The following is a 21,620-nucleotide window of genomic DNA, read 5'->3' on the forward strand; positions in this document are numbered from 1 at the left end:
TCTCCTAGTCCCTGCCGCTGAAAACCATCCCCACAGCATGATGCTGCCACCACCATGCTTCACCGTAGGGATGGTGCCAGGTTTCCTCCAGATGTGACGCTTGGCATTCAGGCCGCTTGGCATTCAGGCCAAACAGTTCAATCTTGGTTTCATCAGAACAGAGAATCTTGTTTCTCATGGTCTGAGAGTCCTTTAGGTGCCTTTTGGCAAACTCAAAGCGGACTGTCATGTGCCTTTTACTGAGGAGTGACTTCCGTCTGGCTACTCTACCATAAAGGTCTGATTGGTGGAGTGATGCCGAGATGGTTGTCCTTCTGGAGTGTTCTCCCATCTCCAAAGTGGGACTGTAGAGCTCTGTCAGAGTGACCATTGGGTTCTTGGTCACCTCCATGAGCAAGGCCTTTCTCCCCCGATTGCTCAGTTTGGCTGGGCAACCAGCTCTAGGAAGAGTCTTGGTGGTTCCAACCTTCTTCCATATAAGAATGATAGAGGCCACTGTGTTGCATACATATTTTGGTACCCTTCCCCAGATCTGTGCCTCAACACAATACTGTCTCGGAGGTCCACAGACAATTCCTTCGACCTCATGGCTTGGTTTTTGCTCTGATATGCACTGTCAACTGTGGGATCTTATATAGACACGTGTGTGCCTTTCCAAATCATCTCCAATCAAGTTGTAGAAACATCTCAAGGATGACCAATGGAAACAGAACGCACCTGAGCTCAATTTCGAGTCCTATAGAAAAGGGTCTGAATACTTGTGAAAATAAGGTATTTCTGTTTTTTGTTTTTAATTAGCAACATTTTCTAAAAAGCAATTTTAGCTTTGTCATTATTGGGTATTGTGTGTAGATTGCTGAGGAAATTTTAGAATAATGCTGTAACCTAACAAAATGTGTAAAAAGGCAACGGGTCTGAATACCTTCCGAAGGCGCTGTAAAACCTCCCCATTTCAGTTTGGCTAAAATTAGCAATAACCTATTTCCCATTAATCTAGGCTTTAAGCTCCAGCTCAACTCAGCATGGACAAACTTGGTCCTTAAGGGCTTCACAGAAATGCAAATAATGAATAGAGAAATACTGTACATAGATGAGTATATAAATGAATTGATTCATATGCTACAGTATGTTTGCTTATAGGAACTCGCCAGGTTGTTGTTCTTGGTGTTCCCTTACCATGTGAGGGAGCTGGATATTAGCTAAACTGTTAATCAGTGTCTGGCTGAGACCTGCCAGCTCATGCAGGAGAGATTCATTTTGCTGTTCAATCACCTTGTTTTCTTCCTCTATTGACTTCAGATTAGACTCCATTGTGGTAATCTAGGGAAGGGAGGGAGTGTGAGAGAAGAAGAGGGTTACGGTAAAGGTGGTGGTTTTTACCTGTGGTGGTTACAGCGGAGCACACAGGGTGCAGTTCACATACCACGGGCAGCGGCACACCTCAGACACGCCACAACTCACGGCTGATTGGCTGGCGTGCAGCCATGTCTATGGCATCATCACACGGAGAGATGGATGTAACCGCAACAGAGCAACATATGTGAAGAGCAATGGGCAAGCATGGACAGTTGCAATTCAACACACTGACAATCACACAGATGTGCTTCAAATTCTGTGGGGTATTCCAACACATGCATCAAACTCAATTTTAGCACAAATATGCCGTCCCACTGAGCACAGACGTCATTTCAACGTCTAGTTTTGATTTACATTTAGTTGTGTTGTCAACTAATGTAAATTCAACATGAAATCAACCAAACTTTTTACTTTGTCATTGGTTTAAGTTCAAAAGTTGTGAAAATAAATATACACAACTTCCTTACATTGGTGACTTTTTGCAAATCCTATCACTTTTCAATGTTGATCCAACGTCATCAAGTAGATTTTTTTATTTTTTATGATGTGAAAACAATGTTGATTCAACCACTTTTTGCTCAGAGGGATGTGCCTCCAATGCACTGTTGTGCTCAAATGTTTGAGGTCCAAAAGTCTACTACAGGTTAGAATACAGCCTGTATTTCCAAAGTGAGATCAAACTTGCATGCATTATCAAAAAGTATTGTATTTGAACATATTGTGAAGCTCTTTCCGTTCCTTCCATCCTGGACTGGAAAGGAGTGTTTGATACATTCTTAATATTTAATTTTAGCTTCTGCAGATCACATACACACATAGTTGTATAGAAATCCTATTATACTAGCTGTGAAGCTGTTGCCCCTGTTCTCTTTCTAATGGAGCTGTAGGATGTTTTTGTGGACTGGGTGTTCCTCTTTATTGGCTGGGAGTGATTATGCGCTCTCTATTTTTCAATGTTTGGCATGCAGGGGGCCCCAGAGGAAAAGTGCTTTATAATTAGGAATGCCCCACTTTGTTAAACCGCATTCTCCCAGATGTGAGATATGCTAGGATGTGTCTCACTGATGGTAGATCATGTATGACGATTGGACAGATTTTTCCAAAACTGGAGTCCCTTTTCTTGTGAGTGCTTTAGCAGGGGGTAGATTAATTTAGGTGTACGCTGTGCTAGAAATACACACTTAGAGTCTAGGAGCACTGACGATAGCAGAATGGTGTGCCACAATGGGTAGAAACTGAACGGTAAGCATGAAATGAGTCAAATATTCAAGTCAACAAATGACGTGGTACTAGTACTGACCTACCTGTGTTCTAAGTTTGATCATATCTGCCTCCACTTGTGAATTAGATTCACTTAAATCTTTGATTTCTTCATCCAGCTGTTTAATCTCTTCCTCATTCTCGATTCCTTCAAAAGATAATACAGTGAACGATTATTAGATAACTGCCACCCACTCCAAGCCCAACAAAATACTTCAAAGAATCTGTCAGTGTGGTGAGTGAATGAGAGTGTGATAGAGGCAGAGGGTTGCACATTCCGTCACAATATTGTTTTGAACATTCATTTGAAGACTGATGCCCGACTGAGCATTCTGCTCCATTCTACTCCAAGTGCATTACAGTGGCTTGGAAATAGAGAATGACACACAACCTCATAGAATAATCCTTAGATAGCTTTTCAAAATTCATCGATAAATGGCCCACGTGGAAAACTAAAGGCACAGAAACCGTAAATATCTAGGTAACAGGAAATACATTTATTTCCATGACAGAATTAAAGAGTAATTTTGCACTGATCAACGTAGATAGTTTCAAATACATGCAACTTAAAAGTTGCATACAGCATCACGGAATTTTGAAATCTTTTGGACATCAGAGAAACCTTGAGGGAATCTTATTTGAGTCAGAACAGAATGTTCATATGATCGGGAAGATCTACAAAACCTTGCAGAAAGCATATCCAACTAACAATCTCTTAGAAAAAAACAAATGATTGGAACCAAGATTTCAAAAGAGCTGATGTTTGCACATATATGGTGCGAAAGTTGGAGCATAAACTAACAAAATTACAGTTAATGAAAATGTACGCTTTATCCAGTATGAACTAATGTACAGAATTTATTATACTAGAGACAAAATTCACAAATTCTACAGCACAATGGTAGAGTCATGTCTCAAGTGTAAAACTAATAATGACTCAATAATCCATGCTTTCTGGGAATGCTATAAAGTTCGGATATTGTGGGCGGAGCTAGAAAGTTGACTGTCAGAAGTATTACAATGTAAACTTACTTTTAATAAATCTGTCTGCGTATTTCAAGACATGACATATGGGAGGGTAATGAGATACACAATGGGCTGGACGATTTTTTTCTCATCACCATTTTTTAAAAACATTTAGTAAAAACTTGGAAATCAACCATTGCGCCATCATTGACAGTGTAAAATTCAAATTATATATTACTGAAATATTGAAATAGCATGGGCGACTGAGAAAAATAAATTGGTACAATTGAAGAATAAGTGACAAACAATAATGCAGGCACTAGGGATGGGGGTGTGAAGATTCAGGTCTGGGCATAGGAGATGTGGTCATTGTTTGTGGGTGTCTGTGAGTTGTCGTTTGTATGTGTACGGTTTTTCTTTCTTTTTTTCTGGAATGTAGAAAAAATTCAGAAAGAAAAACATATATATATTATTTAAAAAAAATACATTTCTAAAGATGGCAAATAGTTAGTAGGATATCCTTTTGCCATCATTTTTTGTTGCCAGATTAATTTAGATTAGATGCATTATAACATTAGCTACGTAGCTTAGATTGAGAGGAGACCACCGGATTTTAGCTAGCTAACGTTAGCATTTCTAGCTATTTTTGACTAACTTTGCTAGCTAATGACAACATTTCCATCTGTCTAAAGTACATTTGATGACATGATGTTGATTGCAAAGTTGTTTCCAACTAAATAGTTGCCTACTTTAGCAATGTCATCTATTTTAGACAAAACAGTCATTAACCCCATTTCTGCTTTTGGGCATTAATATGTCTGCAGCTTCTGTAGAACGTTGACAACAATGGCAACGACATGACCAAATGGCGGAGGTGCAACCCTTAGATGTTGTAAAGACACAGATAGAACAATGAGGTTTAGTTATAAAAATCTTTGGTAAAGAAGTTGAACTCGACAAAAACAATGGAATTGCCATGGAAACGCGTTAGGGAAAGGGCCGTGGGGGAAAGATCTCAAGTGACCTTCATTGCCCACCAGCAAAATGTGTCTACATTTAGGCTATTGTTTATATGTGTATTTCACAATATGTTGTGGTAAAAATATAATGCTTGTATGGATATCAACCAATCAACTGCATTACAGTTAAAAACAACTTTGACAACAATCAATGATTTCTGTATGCTAGCTATGCTAACCAGTTTATACAAAGGGGAGTTAGCATTTAGCAGTCACTTGTTCTAAACCTGAAAAGGGACCACTTCTACATGTAATGCAGCGAATTTGTGGGCCTGTTACACTACATAAATAATGACGGATTTGACTAATATCCACTTTGCGAGAACAGATTTGTTGAATGTAAGCCAATCTGGTCATTGAACATCAGTGTTCCATTGACTCCTTTACCGCATCTATGAATAGCCTAATTGTCACAGGCGTGCTTGCTAGCTCATAGGCTGTATGGATTTCTGTGATTGCTGTATGACAATCCTGGACACTTTGTTTCAGATTGGGATTAGATTTTGGAGTTCATTACGCATACACATTCCTGATTGGCTCTTTATATTAGATTGGGATTCCACTCAGAAGCTCATTACACATACACTCTCCTGATTGGCTCCATTGTGTGTATGACGGTCATTACCATTGCTGGTGCGCTGTTTTATCGTTAGCATTTCAGACAGTCCAGACAGTCTGGCTTTTTTCATGGCAGACGTCGCACGCGGACAGCCTGACAAACTAGAGGAACAGATGAGAAAATAGTTACACACAAATAGTACATATTTTATTTAGACACACACGCACAACCTGACTGGATAGGTGAAAGCATTGTCTCCACGACATAGCTTTCACAAAGCCTGTAATGTCAGAACAGTGAATACATCAGGGAAGGGATAAAGAGAGGATGCATTATGGAATATTGATTCAGGACGCAGACCCACCTCCGGTGCGTGAGGAAGCTCCCACTGACGTGGCCTGAGCCGTCACAGCCTGGGGTGGGACAGGACATTCCGTCTGTCTTCCCAGCCTTCCATGTGAACTGGGAGCCGTTCATGTAGCCGTCCTTCTGCCGCTTGGCAGCTAGGGGGCAGCCCGACGCGCTGCGGTGAGACGCGTACTTCCCCGTCACGTGACCCTGACCATCACAACCCGGGACCGGACATCTGTTGATTGCAGAGGGATGCTGTGGTTATTCTAATAACCAGGGACTAGAGTTTCTTTCTGACAAGAGCCTAGAGTTTTTCCTGATCAGGATAAATTGTCAGGAAGAATTGTGTAATTACATAGTTATTGCAATGCCATATGGTCTATGTAATGTAAAGTTGGACACATGTAGTTTCATGGGTGCCTATATTTATTGAAATATCATTACAGAATAGAATGCAGACATTGCTTTGAGTACCAGTATGCATAATGGGATAATACATACAGTTGATGTCGGAAGTTTACATACACTTATATTGGAATCAATTAAACTCATTTTTCAACCACTCCACAAATGTCTTGTTAATAAACTATAGTTTTGGCAAGTCGGTTAGGACATCTACTTTGTGCATGACACAAGTAATCTTTCCAACAATTGTTTCAGACATATGATTTCATTTATAATTCACTGTATCACAATTCCAGTGGGTCAGAAGTTTACATACACTAAGTTGACTGTGCCTTTAAACAGCTTGGAAAATTCCAGAAAATTATGTTATGGCTTTAGAAACTTCTGATAGGCTAATTGACATCATTTGAGTCAATTGGAGGTGTACCTGTGGATGTATTTCAAGGCCTACCTTCAAACTTAGTGCCTCTTTGCTTGACATCATGGGAAAATCAAATCAGCCAACACCTCAGAAAACAAATTGGAGACCTCCACAAGTCTAATTCATCCTTGGATGAAATTTCCAAAATGCCTGAAGGTACCACATTAATCTGTGCAAACATTAGTATGCAAGTATAAACACCATGGGACCACGCAGCCGTCATACCGCTTAGGAAGGAGATGCGTTCTGTCTCCTAGAGATGAACATACTTTCCTGCGAAAAGTGCAAATCAATCGCAGAACAACAGCAAAGAACCTTGTGAAGATGCTGGAGGAAACAGGTAAATATAAAAAATATCAATATCTGTCACCTCTCCTTGTTCGGGCGGCGTTCGGCGGTCGGCATCACCGGTCTTCTAGCCATCGTCAATCCATTTTTAATTTTCCATTTGTTTTGTCTTGTTTTCCTACACACCTGGTTTCCAGTTCCCTCATTATTTGTTGTGTATTTAACCCATGTCTGTTCCCCCCCATGTATTTGGAATTGCTTGTTGTAAGTGCTTGTGCATAGGTTTACTGGAGCGCGTAGGGGGTTTTTGTACCCATATTCTGTTGTATTTTTATGCCGTTAGTTTTTGGATTAAACTGCTCCGGCTACTACCTATTTCTGCTCTCCTGCGTCTGACTTACCTGCCACCAGTTACCCTTTACAATATCCACAGTAAAACGAGTCTTATATCGACATAACCTGAAAGGCCGCTCAGCAAGGAAGAAGCCACTGCTCCAAAGGTGCCATAAAAAAAACGACTGTGGTTTGCAACTGCACATGGGTACAAGGATCGTACTTTTTGGAGAAATGTCCTCTGGTCTGATGAAACAAAAATAGAACTGTTTGGCCATAAGGACCACCGTTATGTTTGGAGGAAAAAAGGGGAGGCTTACAAGCCGACGAACACCATCCCAACCGTGAAGCACGGGGTGGCAGCATCATGTTGTGGGGGTGCTTTGCTGCAAGAGGGACTGGTGCACTTCACAAAATAGATGGCATCATGAGGAAAGACAATTATGTGGATATATTGAAGCAACATCTCAAGACATCAGTCAGGAAGTTCAAGTTTGGTCGCAAATGGGTCTTCCAAATGGACAATGACACCAAATATACTTCCAACGTTGTGGCAAAATGGCTTAAGGACAACCAAGTCAAGGCATTGGAGTGGCCATCACAAAGCCCTGACCTCAATCCTATAGAACATTTGTGGGCAGAACTGAAAAAGCTTGTGCGAGCAAGGAGGACTACAAACCTGACTCAGTATCAAAAGCTCTGTCAGGAGGAGTGGGCCAAAATTCACCCAACTTATTGTGGGAAGCTTGTACAAGGCTACCCAAAACGTTTAAAGGCAATGTTACCAAATACTAATTGAGAGTATGTAAACTTCTGACCCACTGGGAATGTGATGATAGAAATAAAAGCTGAATAAATCATTCTCTCTACTCTTTTTCTGACATTTCACATTCTAAAAATAAAGTGGTGATCCTAACTGACCTAAGACAGGGAATTTTTACTAGGATTAAATGTCAGGAATTGTGGAAAAACTGAGTTAAAATGTATTTGGCTAAGGCGTATGTAAACTTCTGACTTCAACTGTATATATAATCACTCCAACTTAAATAGAAATAAAAACACCTTAAATCTGGTCTAATCTGTCCCTATGGCAGTTTATCGCACTGACACAGATTAAAGTGAGTCAACGTTAAATCAGCAGTCAGCACTATGGCTAATCAGATGCAGTGAAGCTGCAAATGTTTCAACACATCATTTTCCCCCAATGGATTATGGTTACAACTCCCCTTGGTTTTTATTAATCTATCAATCAGGCTTATTCTACTTCCAGAAACAGTCAGAATCTCTTCCTCTTCCCTGAAATAACGCAGAAAAAACTGGTCCAAACCGCAACACAGTTCCAAATGCTTTCAGAAAGTCCTAGAACTTTTCTCCACCAGCCAGTGCTCATTTTAGGCTGTTTTAGTGAAGATAGATGTTTCGGAAAGCGTCCCTGCCTCTTTGGGCTTGGCTGACCGTGTGAGACAGACAGACTGACGCACGGACAGGCCAGGGCGTTGGTTTCCTCTCAGCACCACAGAGAAATCAATGGGAGGATTTAGGTAGAATCCGGATCATTCTCTGTCTCAGCTAGTGGCCTCTGTATCTCTATGTGATGCCAACAAGGCAGATCCCTCTGCAGGACAGCCCTCCTTCTAAAACCATGGTAGACTGGGGGTTTCTCAGCTCTGTTTCAATCTAATCTGTTAAAATGTTGTGTAAAGAACACTAAGAGTCTGTTAAAGGCATCAAATGTCATTGGTTGAGGGCATCTAGAAAATGAGTGAGCTCTGTAGTTCCCTAAGTCTTTGAGAGGTGTTTGGGAACACTCAAACACTGGGAGACTGTGTCTCATTCATGGCAGGCTAACTCTACCTGATGGGCTCCTGGTCCTCCTTGTCCTCTTTACTGTGTGTGATCTTGATCCCACTCTTCCTGGCCCGAGGACACCCTGATAGACTGCAGAGGAAAGGCAACCACGTCAATGACAGATATTACAGACACAGAGAACTTTGTCCAGTCTACTGCCTGTGTGATGAACTACAGGTGTGTGAGTGTATTTACCTTCTGTGTGATGAACTACAGGTGTGTGTGTGTGTATATATTTACCTTCTGTGTGATGCGTAGTTGCCAGTATTATGCCCAGAACCATCGCACCCCGGTGTCGGGCACCTGGGACAGAAAGCACAGCGAATCAGGGCCTACAATAATCAACAGGTCTTGAGGGACACACTCAAAAACACACCCATTCTGTACCACATCTATAATGTATTTCACCGTAACAGTCAGTGGAGTGTATTAGCTTTGTCTGAGGTACTAAAACCTGTTTGATAAATGATACCTTTTTCACAATATATCAAAAAAAGCGGAAAGAAAAATAAGACTGAAACATCTCACGCCTTACTTGAGCTCTTGTGAGTTGGTGGCCATCATACTTCGAATGCTTTTGTCAGCTAAAGGACAGCCAGAGAGACTGAAAGATACCAGGACAACGTTAGTGAGGCAAACAAGAGAGAGTACCCACCGTTGAAACATGATGACAGAGACACATACTATACAACATGGGGGTACATACTGTACACGCGCACACACACACACACACACACACACACACACACACACACACACACACACACACACACACACACACACACACACACACACACACACACACACACACACACACACACACACACACTGACACTGACACACAGACTGGAATTGCAAGAAAGCCATGATGCGAGTGCAGGGGGGAATTTGGGTCAGTAATTAAAAAGTGTTAACTCTGAGTGATAGCCTGTGTAGAACACAAAGCTTTGTTTACATGCTCTGTAAGTTCATTGGCTAGATTCCTTGACACAATTATTGGGTATCTGGTAGGCCTATGTGTACCATGATGATACTGTACTTGTACTCAAAAGGTCAACACAGAGATGTGCATTCTGGCTGCATTAGTCTGACAGCATAGTCGAGGTAAGCTGAAAACAATAAATCCTAGAGACTTATTCCACCAGGAGAAAATGAAGTCACACCTTCTATGTGACTCGTAATCGACAGTCACGTGACCTCTCCCGTCACTCCCAGGGGCTGGGCATCTGTCACCAGAGAAATAGACACAATGAAACCATGACGAAAGGAACATAAAATAAAGACCTAGAAGGTTTGTTTGTGTCTTTCTTGATGGCGGATTTGTTTTTCATTGTTTTCAGTTTAGCTTCACTGTCTGCAAAAATGGTTTGTTTTGGACCCCGTTCTAGGGCGCAGCTGCAACATGAAGAGGTACTGATGTTTTATTACAATAAATCATCAACGTAAGAGAAGCATAAGAAGCCATCAATACACTGGCTGAAGAGCTGTGGATCAAATGAAAAGCTGGCAGAAATGTGCGCTGCAAATGTAGCATGCCAAGGAGAAGAGGTGGGTGGTTCCTTTGAAGCTAAGGAAAAGAACAGAGACAAAAAAGAAGGGAAAGCAAAGACGGAGGGGGTGAAAAGCAGATGGCAGCAGGGGGAGTGGAGCTGAGCGGAGTGGTGGCACACACTCCACAGGAGGCTGCTGAGGGGAGGACGGCTCATAATACTGTCCAGAACGGAGCAAATGGAATGATGTATTTGATACATTCCACTTATTCTGCTTCAGCCATTTCCATGATGCCACCTTCCATAATTAAGGTGCCCCCAACCTCCTGTGACAAACACGCACACACATATCCCATGCAGGTCAGTCTTACGTTATCAGGTCCTTCTTGCTCTCCTTGCACTGGGCGTACTTGGGCTTGGGGCTGTGCATGGTGACGTCACCAGAGTAACCTCGCTCCCCCAGCAGATCCCGGAACGGATCCAGGTCATCAGGCTAGATGATGAAGGGGATTTAGGTGAGAGAAAGAGTGGATGAGAGCAAGGGATGGGCGAGAAAGAGAGGGGGAACGAGAGAGATTGGGGCGAGAGGGTGAACAAGAGAGAGGGACGAGAGAGAGAGAAAGAGAGAGAGAGAGAGAGAGAGAGAGAGAGAGAAAGAGACAGAAAAGAGGAGAGAGAGAGTGACAAAGAGAGACAAAGGGAGATACACACAGTCAGAAAGATGGCGTGGAAGGAGGGGGAATATGGATTGACACTGACAGCTCTGACAGACCAACTATCTGTGGAGTTGCACTGTGGGTGACAGAGGGCATGGGTAGCATGGTCCATCAGGCTACAGTTTAAAGCCGTCCCTGGGCCACCAGCAGGCTAGAAGAGGGGCACAACTATCTTAGTCCAATGCTGCTCTGACATACATGTATATATACAGTGCCTTGCGAAAGTATTCGGCCCCCTTGAACTTTGCGACCTTTTGCCACTGTATTTTTTTGTGAAGAATCAACAACAAGTGGGACACAATCATGAAGTGGAACGACATTTATTGGATATTTCAAACTTTTTTTACAATCAAAAACTGAAAAATTGGGCGTGCAAAATTATTCAGCCCCCTTAAGTTAATACTTTGTAGCGCCACCTTTTGCTGCGATTACAGCTGTAAGTCGCTTGGGGTATGTCTCTATCAGTTTTGCACATCGAGAGACTGACATTTTTTCCCATTCCTCCTTGCAAAACAGCTCGAGCTCAGTGAGGTTGGATGGAGAGCATTTGTGAACAACAGTTTTCAGTTCTTTCCACAGATTCTCGATTGGATTCAGGTCTGGACTTTGACTTGGCCATTCTAACACCTGGATATGTTTATTTTTGAACCATTCCATTGTAGATTTTGATTTATGTTTTGGATCATTGTCTTGTTGGAAGACAAATCTCCGTCCCAGTCTCAGGTCTTTTGCAGACTCCATCAGGTTTTCTTCCAGAATGGTCCTGTATTTGGCTCCATCCATCTTCCCATCAATTTTAACCATCTTCCCTGTCCCTGCTGAAGAAAAGCAGGCCCAAACCATGATGCTGCCACCACCATGTTTGACAGTGGGGATGGTGTGCTCAGGGTGATGAGCTGTGTTGCTTTTACGCCAAACATAACGTTTTGCATTGTTGCCAAAAAGTTCAATTTTGGTTTCATCTGACCAGAGCACCTTCTTCCACATGTTTGGTGTGTCTCCCAGGTGGCTTGTGGCAAACTTTAAACAACACTTTTTATGGATATCTTTAAGAAATGGCTTTCTTCTTGCCACTCTTCCATAAAGGCCAGATTTGTGCAATATACGACTGATTGTTGTCCTATGGACAGAGTCTCCCACCTCAGCTGTAGATCTCTGCAGTTCATCCAGAGTGATCATGGGCCTCTTGGCTGCATCTCTGATCAGTCTTCTCCTTGTATGAGCTGAAAGTTTAGAGGGACGGCCAGGTCTTGGTAGATTTGCAGTGGTCTGATACTCCTTCCATTTCAATATTATTGCTTGCACAGTGCTCCTTGGGATGTTTAAAGCTTGGGAAATCTTTTTGTATCCAAATCCGGCTTTAAACTTCTTCACAACAGTATCTCGGACCTGCCTGGTGTGTTCCTTGTTCTTCATGATGCTCTCTGCGCTTTTAACGGACCTCTGAGACTATCACAGTGCAGGTGCATTTATACGGAGACTTGATTACACACAGGTGGATTGTATTTATCATCATTAGTCATTTAGGTCAACATTGGATCATTCAGAGATCCTCACTGAACTTCTGGAGAGAGTTTGCTGCACTGAAAGTAAAGGGGCTGAATAATTTTGCACGCCCAATATTTCAGTTTTTGATTTGTTAAAAAAGTTTGAAATATCCAATAAATGTCGTTCCACTTCATGATTGTGTCCCACTTGTTGTTGATTCTTCACAAAAAAATACAGTTTTATATCTTTATGTTTGAAGCCTGAAATGTGGCAAAAGGTCGCAAAGTTCAAGGGGGCCGAATACTTTCGCAAGGCACTGTATATATATATATGTGCGTGTGCGTGTGTGAGGCTGATAATCTACCCTCTGAAGGTCTGAGTAATACCTCTGGTCAAGGAAGTAGGCATTCTTCCTCGCCGAGCCAGTGACTGTGCCACCAACCGATTGGCCCTCTAAGTTGGTATTTGTTGGTGTCTGCACAATTAAAATAAAATAAAATGTTTTTGGTCACATACACGTGTTTTGCAGATGTTATTGCGAGTGTAACGAAATGCTTGTGCTTCTTGCTCCGACAGTGCAGTAATATATAACAAATGATATCTAACAGTTTCACAACATATACCCAAAAAACAGGCGAGGAAGAATGCCTACTTCGTTGACCAGAGGTATTACTCAGACCTTCAGATTATCAGCCTCACACGCGCGCACACGCACACACACGCGCGCACACACACACACACACACACACACACACACACACACACACACACACACACACACACACACACACACACACACACACACACACACACACACACACACACACACACACACACACACACACCCACACACACACACACACACACACATACATACAGAAATAGAGAGAGAGCTGCCTTGGCACTCTCAGAGCCTTAGTAGCAGGTCTCTTTAAAACACAATGGCACTCTGCTCTCTCAATTTGCATGCAAATGGCTGCGCCTGTCTGGCGGGCTGCCAAGGTGGTGGTTGAGGAGGCTCTGTCATACCGTCAATCTGGGCTGTGGAGAGAACGCAGCACTCAGGAAGTAGAAATAATGCTGTTTACAGTACCGCTGTTGAGATCCTGGGAGCACCTAAGCCATTTGTTTAGTGTTTGCGAATCAACAGAAGAGACTCCGAATGAGGAGACTGGAAATGCTGTTGTGTATATAAAGCATTCTTTGAGGATTGCCGAAGTAAAGGACTTCTTACCACGACAGACTGGAAACGTCAGGACTATCTCTTTAGACGAGAAACTCTGGAGTTTTTACGAAGTGCTGCATATTACAGGATTGGAGCTATCTATTTGCATGATTATTTACAGGATTATATGAGGAAAACCTGATAGAGAGATTCTTTGTTGTGCTCCAGTAGGCTTCACTATGTTGTGCGTCCCTATGCCTATTAACCTCAACACAATGGAATCAGAGTTAGGAGTTTGGCTGAGCGTTCTAATGCTGTACTTAACAGATACCCTAGATGGCACTGTGGTGAAGTCCTAGATCGCTAGAGTCTGACTGCAGGCTGGCTTTGTCTACAGTGCAGGCAGCCAGGCGGGGCAAGACTATTGATGTAAACCATCTATTTTCCTTTGTGTACAGTAATGCCCCTAAAGACAGGCAAATATATCCAGCACATATTGAAGAGCATTGGGCTGGGTCATTTTGCAAGGTCCTCTACAGTGTAAAAACGGGCACACACGCAGGCACGCTCACATGCACCCGCACGCACAAATACACCCCCACACACACTGATTCCCTGCAGTCTTTTGACGAGAAGAGCTATTTAGATTCCCTCCCAGTATTTATTTGCATAATTCATTCTGGCAAACAGCTGAGAGACACAGCCTACCTCTGTCTGCTGTATGGTGATGCTGATGGAAATGAACATGAGAACTCCTAATAATAATAATGACTTTCCAATCATTCAACCTGAGATCTGGGCTGGTGTTAAAAATGACCTCAACATGAGATGGGAGTCTTACACAAGAAGGAATGAACAGAAAGTCCTTGGAGACAGATGGCTTGGGTTGGACAGATGTGAAACACAGTAGGTACTGTACGGACTGCCAAATGGATGGGTGTTGTTGAAATGCAGCGGGGGACTTCTGTATGTAGGCCATTGTGAATCGTAACGTTAGATGTATGTACAGTATGCAAGCTGCTTGTTTATATGCAGGATATTTGAATGCTGCCGTGTAAACGTTATTTGAGTATTGAGGTACTGTGAAGCTAATGTGACAGAAAGTCATTGAAAGATAGGATAGCCTCATCCCACAATCCGAGTTACAGGTTAGAGGAGTGATCGGCATCATCATCTGATCATCATTAGCATCATCATCCTTCACATTTTAGTACCTCTTTGCTGTCCTCGTCGATGCATTTGATCTTGGCGTAGTCAACCGGCAGGTCCCAGCAGTCATCCCCCATGCCGTAACGCATCAGAGCCTGGCGCTGGGGAGACATGGGCTCCAGGGGGGTAAGCACCGCACTTACGCCACCCCCCAGACGCTGCTTCATACTCAAGTCTAATGTCCCATTCTCATCTACCTCTAGGTCTGGGTTCTGGAGGGAGGAAGATAGACAGGGAAAGGACGAAAGACGGGAGGGGCAGCAGGAAGGAGAGAGGGAGGAGAAGAAAGGCAAAGCAACATTCATCTCAAAAATCTGTTATATATGTTACATAACTCTCTAAATATTTCCTTCTGGTAAAAAAAGGCATGGTGACTGGTGGGAGAGACAGGGTCATCAGTTGTAAAGGGCAAGGGAGCAAATGTAGTGATCCTGCACTAATCTCACCATCTCTCTCTCTCTCTCTCTCTCTCTCTCTCTCTCTCTCTCTCTCCCTCCCTCCCTCAGAGTGTCTGTAACCTCCACAGCCAGAGGGAGCAGATTGGGGCCTGGCTGGTTTGAGTGTGATGTGAGTGGATTTGGGCAGAGAGACTGGGCTGTGGGGTTAGAGGTTGGCGGGAGGGCAACGCTGGGCGGCTGCATAGGGACTGCTGCTAGTCAACCAAAAACACAATAAATATCGCACAACAAACAGGGACACAGACAGGCTTGAATAATCAGCCAAAATGCTCCCTCCCTCTCCTTCCCAGCTGAATATCCATGTACTGCAGTGGAGGCAGCTGAGGGGAGGACGACTCATAATCATGGCTGGAATGGAGTCAATGAAATGGTATCAAACACATCAAAACATGGTTTCCAGGTGGTTGATACCACTCTATTGACTCCATCCTAGCCATTAATATGAGTGTTCCTCCCCTCAGCAGCCTCCGCTGATGTATTGCATCTGGTGAACATGTGCACAGTAGAATTCTGCCCTGTATTTGGAGGGGGCTGGAGGGGAGGGGTAATGTCTATTTGTCACCCTTCCCTTGCCCTCATTAAAATCCCTCACTCCAACCCCCTCCACTCCCCCTCTCATCTCCTCCTCTCCTCTATTTTCCTCTCCCCCTCTCCAGCTAAGGCACGCCTGTTTCAACAGTGATTCCACACGACACTCCCCCTAGGCTGGAGTCTCCCTGTGTTCCAGTGGAGCAAAACCCAGGTTCCGGTTCTTTGTGACGCACATACTGTATGCTTGTATAGTCTTCTGGGCTCAGAGGTTAGGGTACTGGGGTCTGCTTCCAGTGTTGGGCCAGTAACCGAAAGGTTGCTGGAACGAATTCTCAAGCTGACAATGTAAAAATCTGTCGTTTTGACCCTGAGCAAGGCAGTTAACCCACTGTTCCCCGGGCGCCGAAGACTTGGATGTCGATTAAGGCAGTCCCCCGCACCTCTCTGATTCAGAGGGGCTGGATTAAATGCAGAAGACACATTTCAGTTGAAGGCATTCAGTTGTACAACTGACTAGGTATCCCACTTCCCTTTCCAATAAAATGAGTAAAGTACACATACAGTCGGAAGTTTACATACACTGAGGTTGGAGTCATTAAACCTCTTTTTTCAACCACTCCACAAATGTCTTGTTAACAAACGATAGTTCTGGCAAGTCGGCTAGGACATCTACTTTGTGCATGACACAAGTAATCTTTCCAACAATTGTTTACAGACAGATTATTTCACTTGTAATTCACTGTATCACAATTCCAATGGGTCAGAAGTTTACATACACTAAGTTGACTGTGCCTTTAAACAGCTTGGAAAATTCTAGAAATGGCTTTAGAAGCTTAGGCTAATTGACATAATTTGAGTCAATTGGAGGTGTACCTGTGGATGTATTTCAAGGCCTACCTTCAAACTCAGTCCCTCTTTGCTTGACATCATGGGAAAATCAAATAAATCAGCCAAGACCTCAGATTTTTTTTTATAGACTTCCACAAGTCTGGTTCATCCTTGGGAGCAATTTCCAAACGCCTGAAGGTACCACGTTCATCTGTACAAACAATAGTACGCAAGTATAAACGCCATGGGACCACGCAGCCGTCATACCGCTCAGGAAGGAGATGCGCTCTGTCTCCTAGAGATTAACGTACTTTGGTGCGAAAAGTGCAAATCAATCCCAGAACAACAGCAAAGGACCTTGTGAAGATGTTGGAGGAAATAGGTACAAAGTATCTATATCCACAGTAAAACGAGTCCTATATTGACATAACCTGAAAGGCCGCTCAGCAAGGAATCAGCCACTGCTCCAAAACCGCCATAAAAAAGCCAGACTCAAGACATCACTCAGGAAGTTAAAGCTTGGTCGCAAATGGGTCTTCCAAATGGACAATGACACCAAGCATACTTCCAAAGTTGTGGCAAAATGGCTTAAGGACAATAAAGTCAAGGTATTGGAGTGGCCGTCACCAAGCCCTGACCACAATCCTATAGAACATTTATGGGCAGAACTGAAAAAGCTTCTGCGAGCAAGGAGGACTACAAACCTGAATCAGTTACACCAGCTCTGTCAGGAGGAGTGGGCCAAATTTCACCCAACTTATAGTGGGAAGCTTGTACAAGGCTACCTAAAACGTTTGATCCAAGTTAAACAATTTAAAGGCAATGCTACCAAATACTAATTGAGTGTATGTAAACTTCTGACCCACTGGGAATGTGATGAAAGAAATAAAAGCTGAAATAAATAATTTTCTCTACTATTATTCTGACATTTCACCTTCTTAAAACAAATGTATTTGGCTAAGGTGTATGTAAACTTCCGACTTCAACTGTAGTAGCTCAAGCTAGTTTTTTTTTCATGCTCTGGACAATATGTTACTGGATTCAGGATCGTTGGAGTTTGACGCTATTATGGTGACAAAACAGAATCAGCCTTTGTAGACCAAAGATAGACATCAGTGTTTCCCCTATATTAATTTAATATACCTCATATATTAATATATTCATTTACTATATCGTTGCCGCCACTCCAACAAATATGGTTATGGGCATGTGGAATGAAGAGAGAGAAACTTTGAGGCAAGGCTAAAAGCTATCAGCAGGAAAGAGAGAGAGATATTTTCATGTGGCATGATATGTGTGTGCTTCAAATTAATATGCATATACAGTATGTGTGTCATTGTGCGTTAACGAGCATGTTTGTTTCCTCACGGACCACATGATTGTCATCTGACCCCCAGATAGCCCCGGACCCCTGTTGCTGGGAGGAGGTGGGGCAAGAGAGAGCGGGAGGGGTCAGTGGCTGCTTCCCCAAATTACTTCCACCAGCCTCCTCCAGCTCCTAAAATGAAACAAATGTATTCTCTCTCAGCATTCATGATTATTCCTCAGTCTCCCTCGCTTTCACTCAGAGAGATAGGAATGGACGTAAATGAAGAAAGACAGACAATGTAAGAAAAGCAATGACATGACTGGAGGTGTTCAGATGAAAGAAGGTTGAGAATCTCCCTGACGTTTCCTGTCTCTACCTTTGCCTTGGAGCCTCCTGTCTGTCTATCTGTCTGTCTGTCTGTCTGTCTGTCTGTCTGTCTGTCTGTCTGTCTGTCTGTCTGTCTGTCTGTCTGTCTGTCTGTCTGTCTGTCTGTCTGTCTGTCTGTCTGTCTGTCTGTCTGTCTGGCTGGCTGTCTGTCTGTCTGTCTGTCTGTCTGTCTGTCTGTCTGTCTGTCTCGCCAACGGAGCAGAAATGGACAGAGAGGAAGGGAGGAAGAGAGAGGAAGTCCTGATTGGTTAAGGCTCTTCTGCCAGCTGAGTGTACTCCGTTCTACCTCACGCAGAAGGCCTCCCTATTTACCTGCTCGGCGTCTCCATGCTGATAATGCAGGGATACCGGCGCCTTATCTCCTGATGACATATTGGGCACGCGGCGTGTCGGCGGCGATCCGTCCCATCCCGCCGTTCTCCCTATCTACCTCACCTGATCCCTGGAGGGAAAATATAAAGCTGTCCTGCTGAGCGCCATTCGAGAGACACAGCCATAGATATCGCTTTAACAGAGCGCCAGTGTGCGTGGCTAAAGAGACCCTATCGTCCTCACTCATCACTGCTCACATTACCTGGCAGGACAGAGGAAGCTTGGAGCTGGGAGAGTAAGGCCTCTAGCAGTGGGATGGGAAGGTGTTTCGAGGAAATCATTCAAAGGTCTAACCAATACTATGACACTCTATGTTAGACCACAGGATGTCAAGTCGGATTTGAATACTTCCAGTTGGCCGAAAGTCAACCTACATGTCAACAACAACAACAAAAAACCTGTAGTGTCCAACCTCTCACGTCCTACGAATATTGTACATTACACACAATCCCATTATCTCATGTCGATTCTACTTAAAAGTATCAGCTCTGAAGGCTTTATAAAGAGTTGGTCACTAAACAACTCCTACCCGAGAGCAGAGGTCCTGGGGTTTTCCTCCCAGGCCGTGGGGCATCTCTCTGCAACGCGTGGACAGGTTGAGGATGGCCCTGGCAGCCATGTGGGCAGCCTCCATGTCGTGGGTGTAGTCGAAGCTGCTCTTACTGCAGGTGGAGCTGGCGCTGCTGCCCCCCCCTCCGCCCCCTCCTCCACAGCTCAGGCTGCTACTGCTGCTGCTGGGGGCGTAGGTGCTGTTCGGGCTGCTCGCCGAGCTGGAGTTCTTACAGTAGCGCTTGACTGGAGGACACAAGCACACAGAGATAGGGGTAGTTCATCCGCAAGTATAGACAAATGCACAGCGTGGAAATACTCTTACAATGGTTTTGTAAGGTTCTGTTTTTTTTTTTTTTGTCAACCTTGCGATGTTTTGATTCATCTGCCTGTTTGCCTACCTGTGCATGACCATTGCCTACCTGTGTATGACCATTGCCTACCTGCGTATGACCATTGCCTGCCTGTGACCACGATTCCTGCCTCCTGCGAAGGCGAAATAAACACCTGCCGCGCTCTGCGTGTGAATCTACACCTTTTTCTACCTCAGTATTCATTACAAGTTTGGCTGTGGGGGATGCATTCAACAATAAGGATTTTGGGAAGTGAAAATATTGGTGAATTTGGAAAGACTCGGCACAAAATACAATGAATCTGTGGAGAATAAAGGCTTGGAATACAGACCATTCATAAACCAAACTACAGAAGCAAGGATATTCATTATTCTACTGACACAATATTCATATTGACTACCTGAACAACAATAAAGTAGGTAACAGATAAAGCTGAAGTGCCAGAAAGATGGACTGTACCATCATATCCTTTAGGAGAAGTGTCCCTGCCTTGGAGCTTTGGTGCGATGGCCCGTTTGCCGTAGACATTGTTGCCATGGCTGCTGTCTGTGAAGCTGCTGTAGTCAAAGCTGGTCTTGGAGTACTTCTCCAGCTCCTTGGCCAGGTTGGAGCGTGGCGTGCTGGTGGACACGTTGTTCTTGTAGCCGTACTGAGGGATCTCCAGCTGTTTCACAAAGCACATAGGCCTGGAAAATAAACCACGAGGGGGTGTAGGTTGGACAGAGCAGAGGCACCAAACATCACGCAGGGGAGGGGAGGGGGAAGGGAGAAGAGGGGGTAGGGAAAGGGGAGGGGAACGTAGAAAAGGGAAAAGGCAAGGCAACAGTCAACTCTAGCCTAAGAGAATCCTTGGATTTAGCTTTAAGTTCATCTAAACTACATGTCTATGCTGTTTCCTGAAAATGTCTCACCCAAACACAACTCATAATTAAAGCCATGCATTTTCTCTGATATTATTTTACAAAAATGTTTTTATCTAGAAACTATCAGAGCTTTAATTAGTGATGTAGTCTAATTGGATAGAAATGTTATATCTACCATTGCATATCAAAACAACTTTTGTTGAAATGATTCAGCTCTTTAAAACCCAATAAAGGCTTTCACTTCATAAACAAGAAAATGAATGTGGAGCGTCTCCAAACGATAACTGTCTGAGAGATCAAAAGATAAAGAAATCAAACAGACATAAAGAAATATGAAAATCTATAATACAATAATTAAGAAAACCTTCCAACATTGACTGACTAATGCAAGCTGAGTTATAGTAAGGTAGGATATAATGTAGTGCTCCGGAATGGGGCCAATTCCATTCAAATTCAGGTAGAGTAAAATAATTTGAAATTGAATGAAACCCAACCCTGGTAAAGTATTAAATTAATATATTCAGGCCGTTGGACACTGCATCTACCAGTGAGGTGGTCCCTATGGAAACTGAGTGTGGTGTGGTGAGCAGTGAACAGTACCTGAGCACTCGGTCAGAGCCCTGGTTAGACTTGGAGGAGCCATCGCACCCGATGCTCTTCTCCTGGGCTTTAGCCAGCTTCTCTGCTGCAGCGATTGGACACCCCGACAGGCTGAAAGGACAACAGAGGGGGGATGAGTATGACAACCAGTAATGGAGGTGAGGCTGATCATATCTGAACCAATATAATGGTCCCATTCAATGCATCTCTGACCACCTGTCTGTCTGCCTGCTGGTTTGCCAGCGTGTCTGTTTGTCTGTCTGTCTAACTGATAATCCATCTACCTACCTGCCTTTCAATGAATTTTTGGTTAATTTCCAATATCATATATTTTCATCAAACGTTTTAAATGACAACAACGCAGTTGGTTATTATAACAGATTGCTTTTTTTGGTTGAGTGGCTTCAGAGGATAAACCAACTGCACACGCACACAATCCTGTCCGTGCTACCCAATCCACACAAACACACCGGCCAAACAACCTCCCAAAACACAC

General features: G+C 43.5%; 1 protein-coding gene across 3 annotated transcripts in view; it reads right to left on the reverse strand.

Annotated features, from left to right (window-relative positions):
• Positions 1-21,620, reverse strand: part of LOC139383547 (myelin transcription factor 1-like protein) — a 130,878-nt gene that overhangs the window by 3,399 nt on the left and 105,859 nt on the right. For 2 of the 3 annotated variants that reach the window (XR_011628742.1, XM_071128123.1), the window contains exons 4-15: positions 21,125-21,235; positions 20,121-20,347; positions 19,289-19,554; positions 14,880-15,086; positions 10,668-10,789; positions 9,342-9,410; positions 9,047-9,109; positions 8,813-8,896; positions 5,525-5,746; positions 5,227-5,321; positions 2,661-2,764; positions 1,381-1,488 (exon numbers count right to left, since the gene is read on the reverse strand). Coding sequence is in view for 2 of the 3 variants with exons in the window: in XM_071128123.1 (XP_070984224.1) it covers positions 1,390-1,488; positions 2,661-2,764; positions 5,227-5,321; positions 5,525-5,746; positions 8,813-8,896; positions 9,047-9,109; positions 9,342-9,410; positions 10,668-10,789; positions 14,880-15,086; positions 19,289-19,554; positions 20,121-20,347; positions 21,125-21,235 (1,669 nt within the window). In the remaining variant the exon portion in view is untranslated. Of the gene's footprint in view, positions 1-1,272; positions 1,321-1,380; positions 1,489-2,660; positions 2,765-5,226; positions 5,322-5,524; positions 5,747-8,812; positions 8,897-9,046; positions 9,110-9,341; positions 9,411-10,667; positions 10,790-14,879; positions 15,087-19,288; positions 19,555-20,120; positions 20,348-21,124; positions 21,236-21,620 lie in introns of all 3 variants that reach the window. The other variant, XM_071128124.1, reaches the window with a different exon arrangement.

The sequence above is a fragment of the Oncorhynchus clarkii genome, chromosome 25 (assembly GCF_045791955.1).
Source record: "Oncorhynchus clarkii lewisi isolate Uvic-CL-2024 chromosome 25, UVic_Ocla_1.0, whole genome shotgun sequence".
In the NCBI taxonomy this organism is placed as follows: domain Eukaryota; kingdom Metazoa; phylum Chordata; class Actinopteri; order Salmoniformes; family Salmonidae; genus Oncorhynchus; species Oncorhynchus clarkii.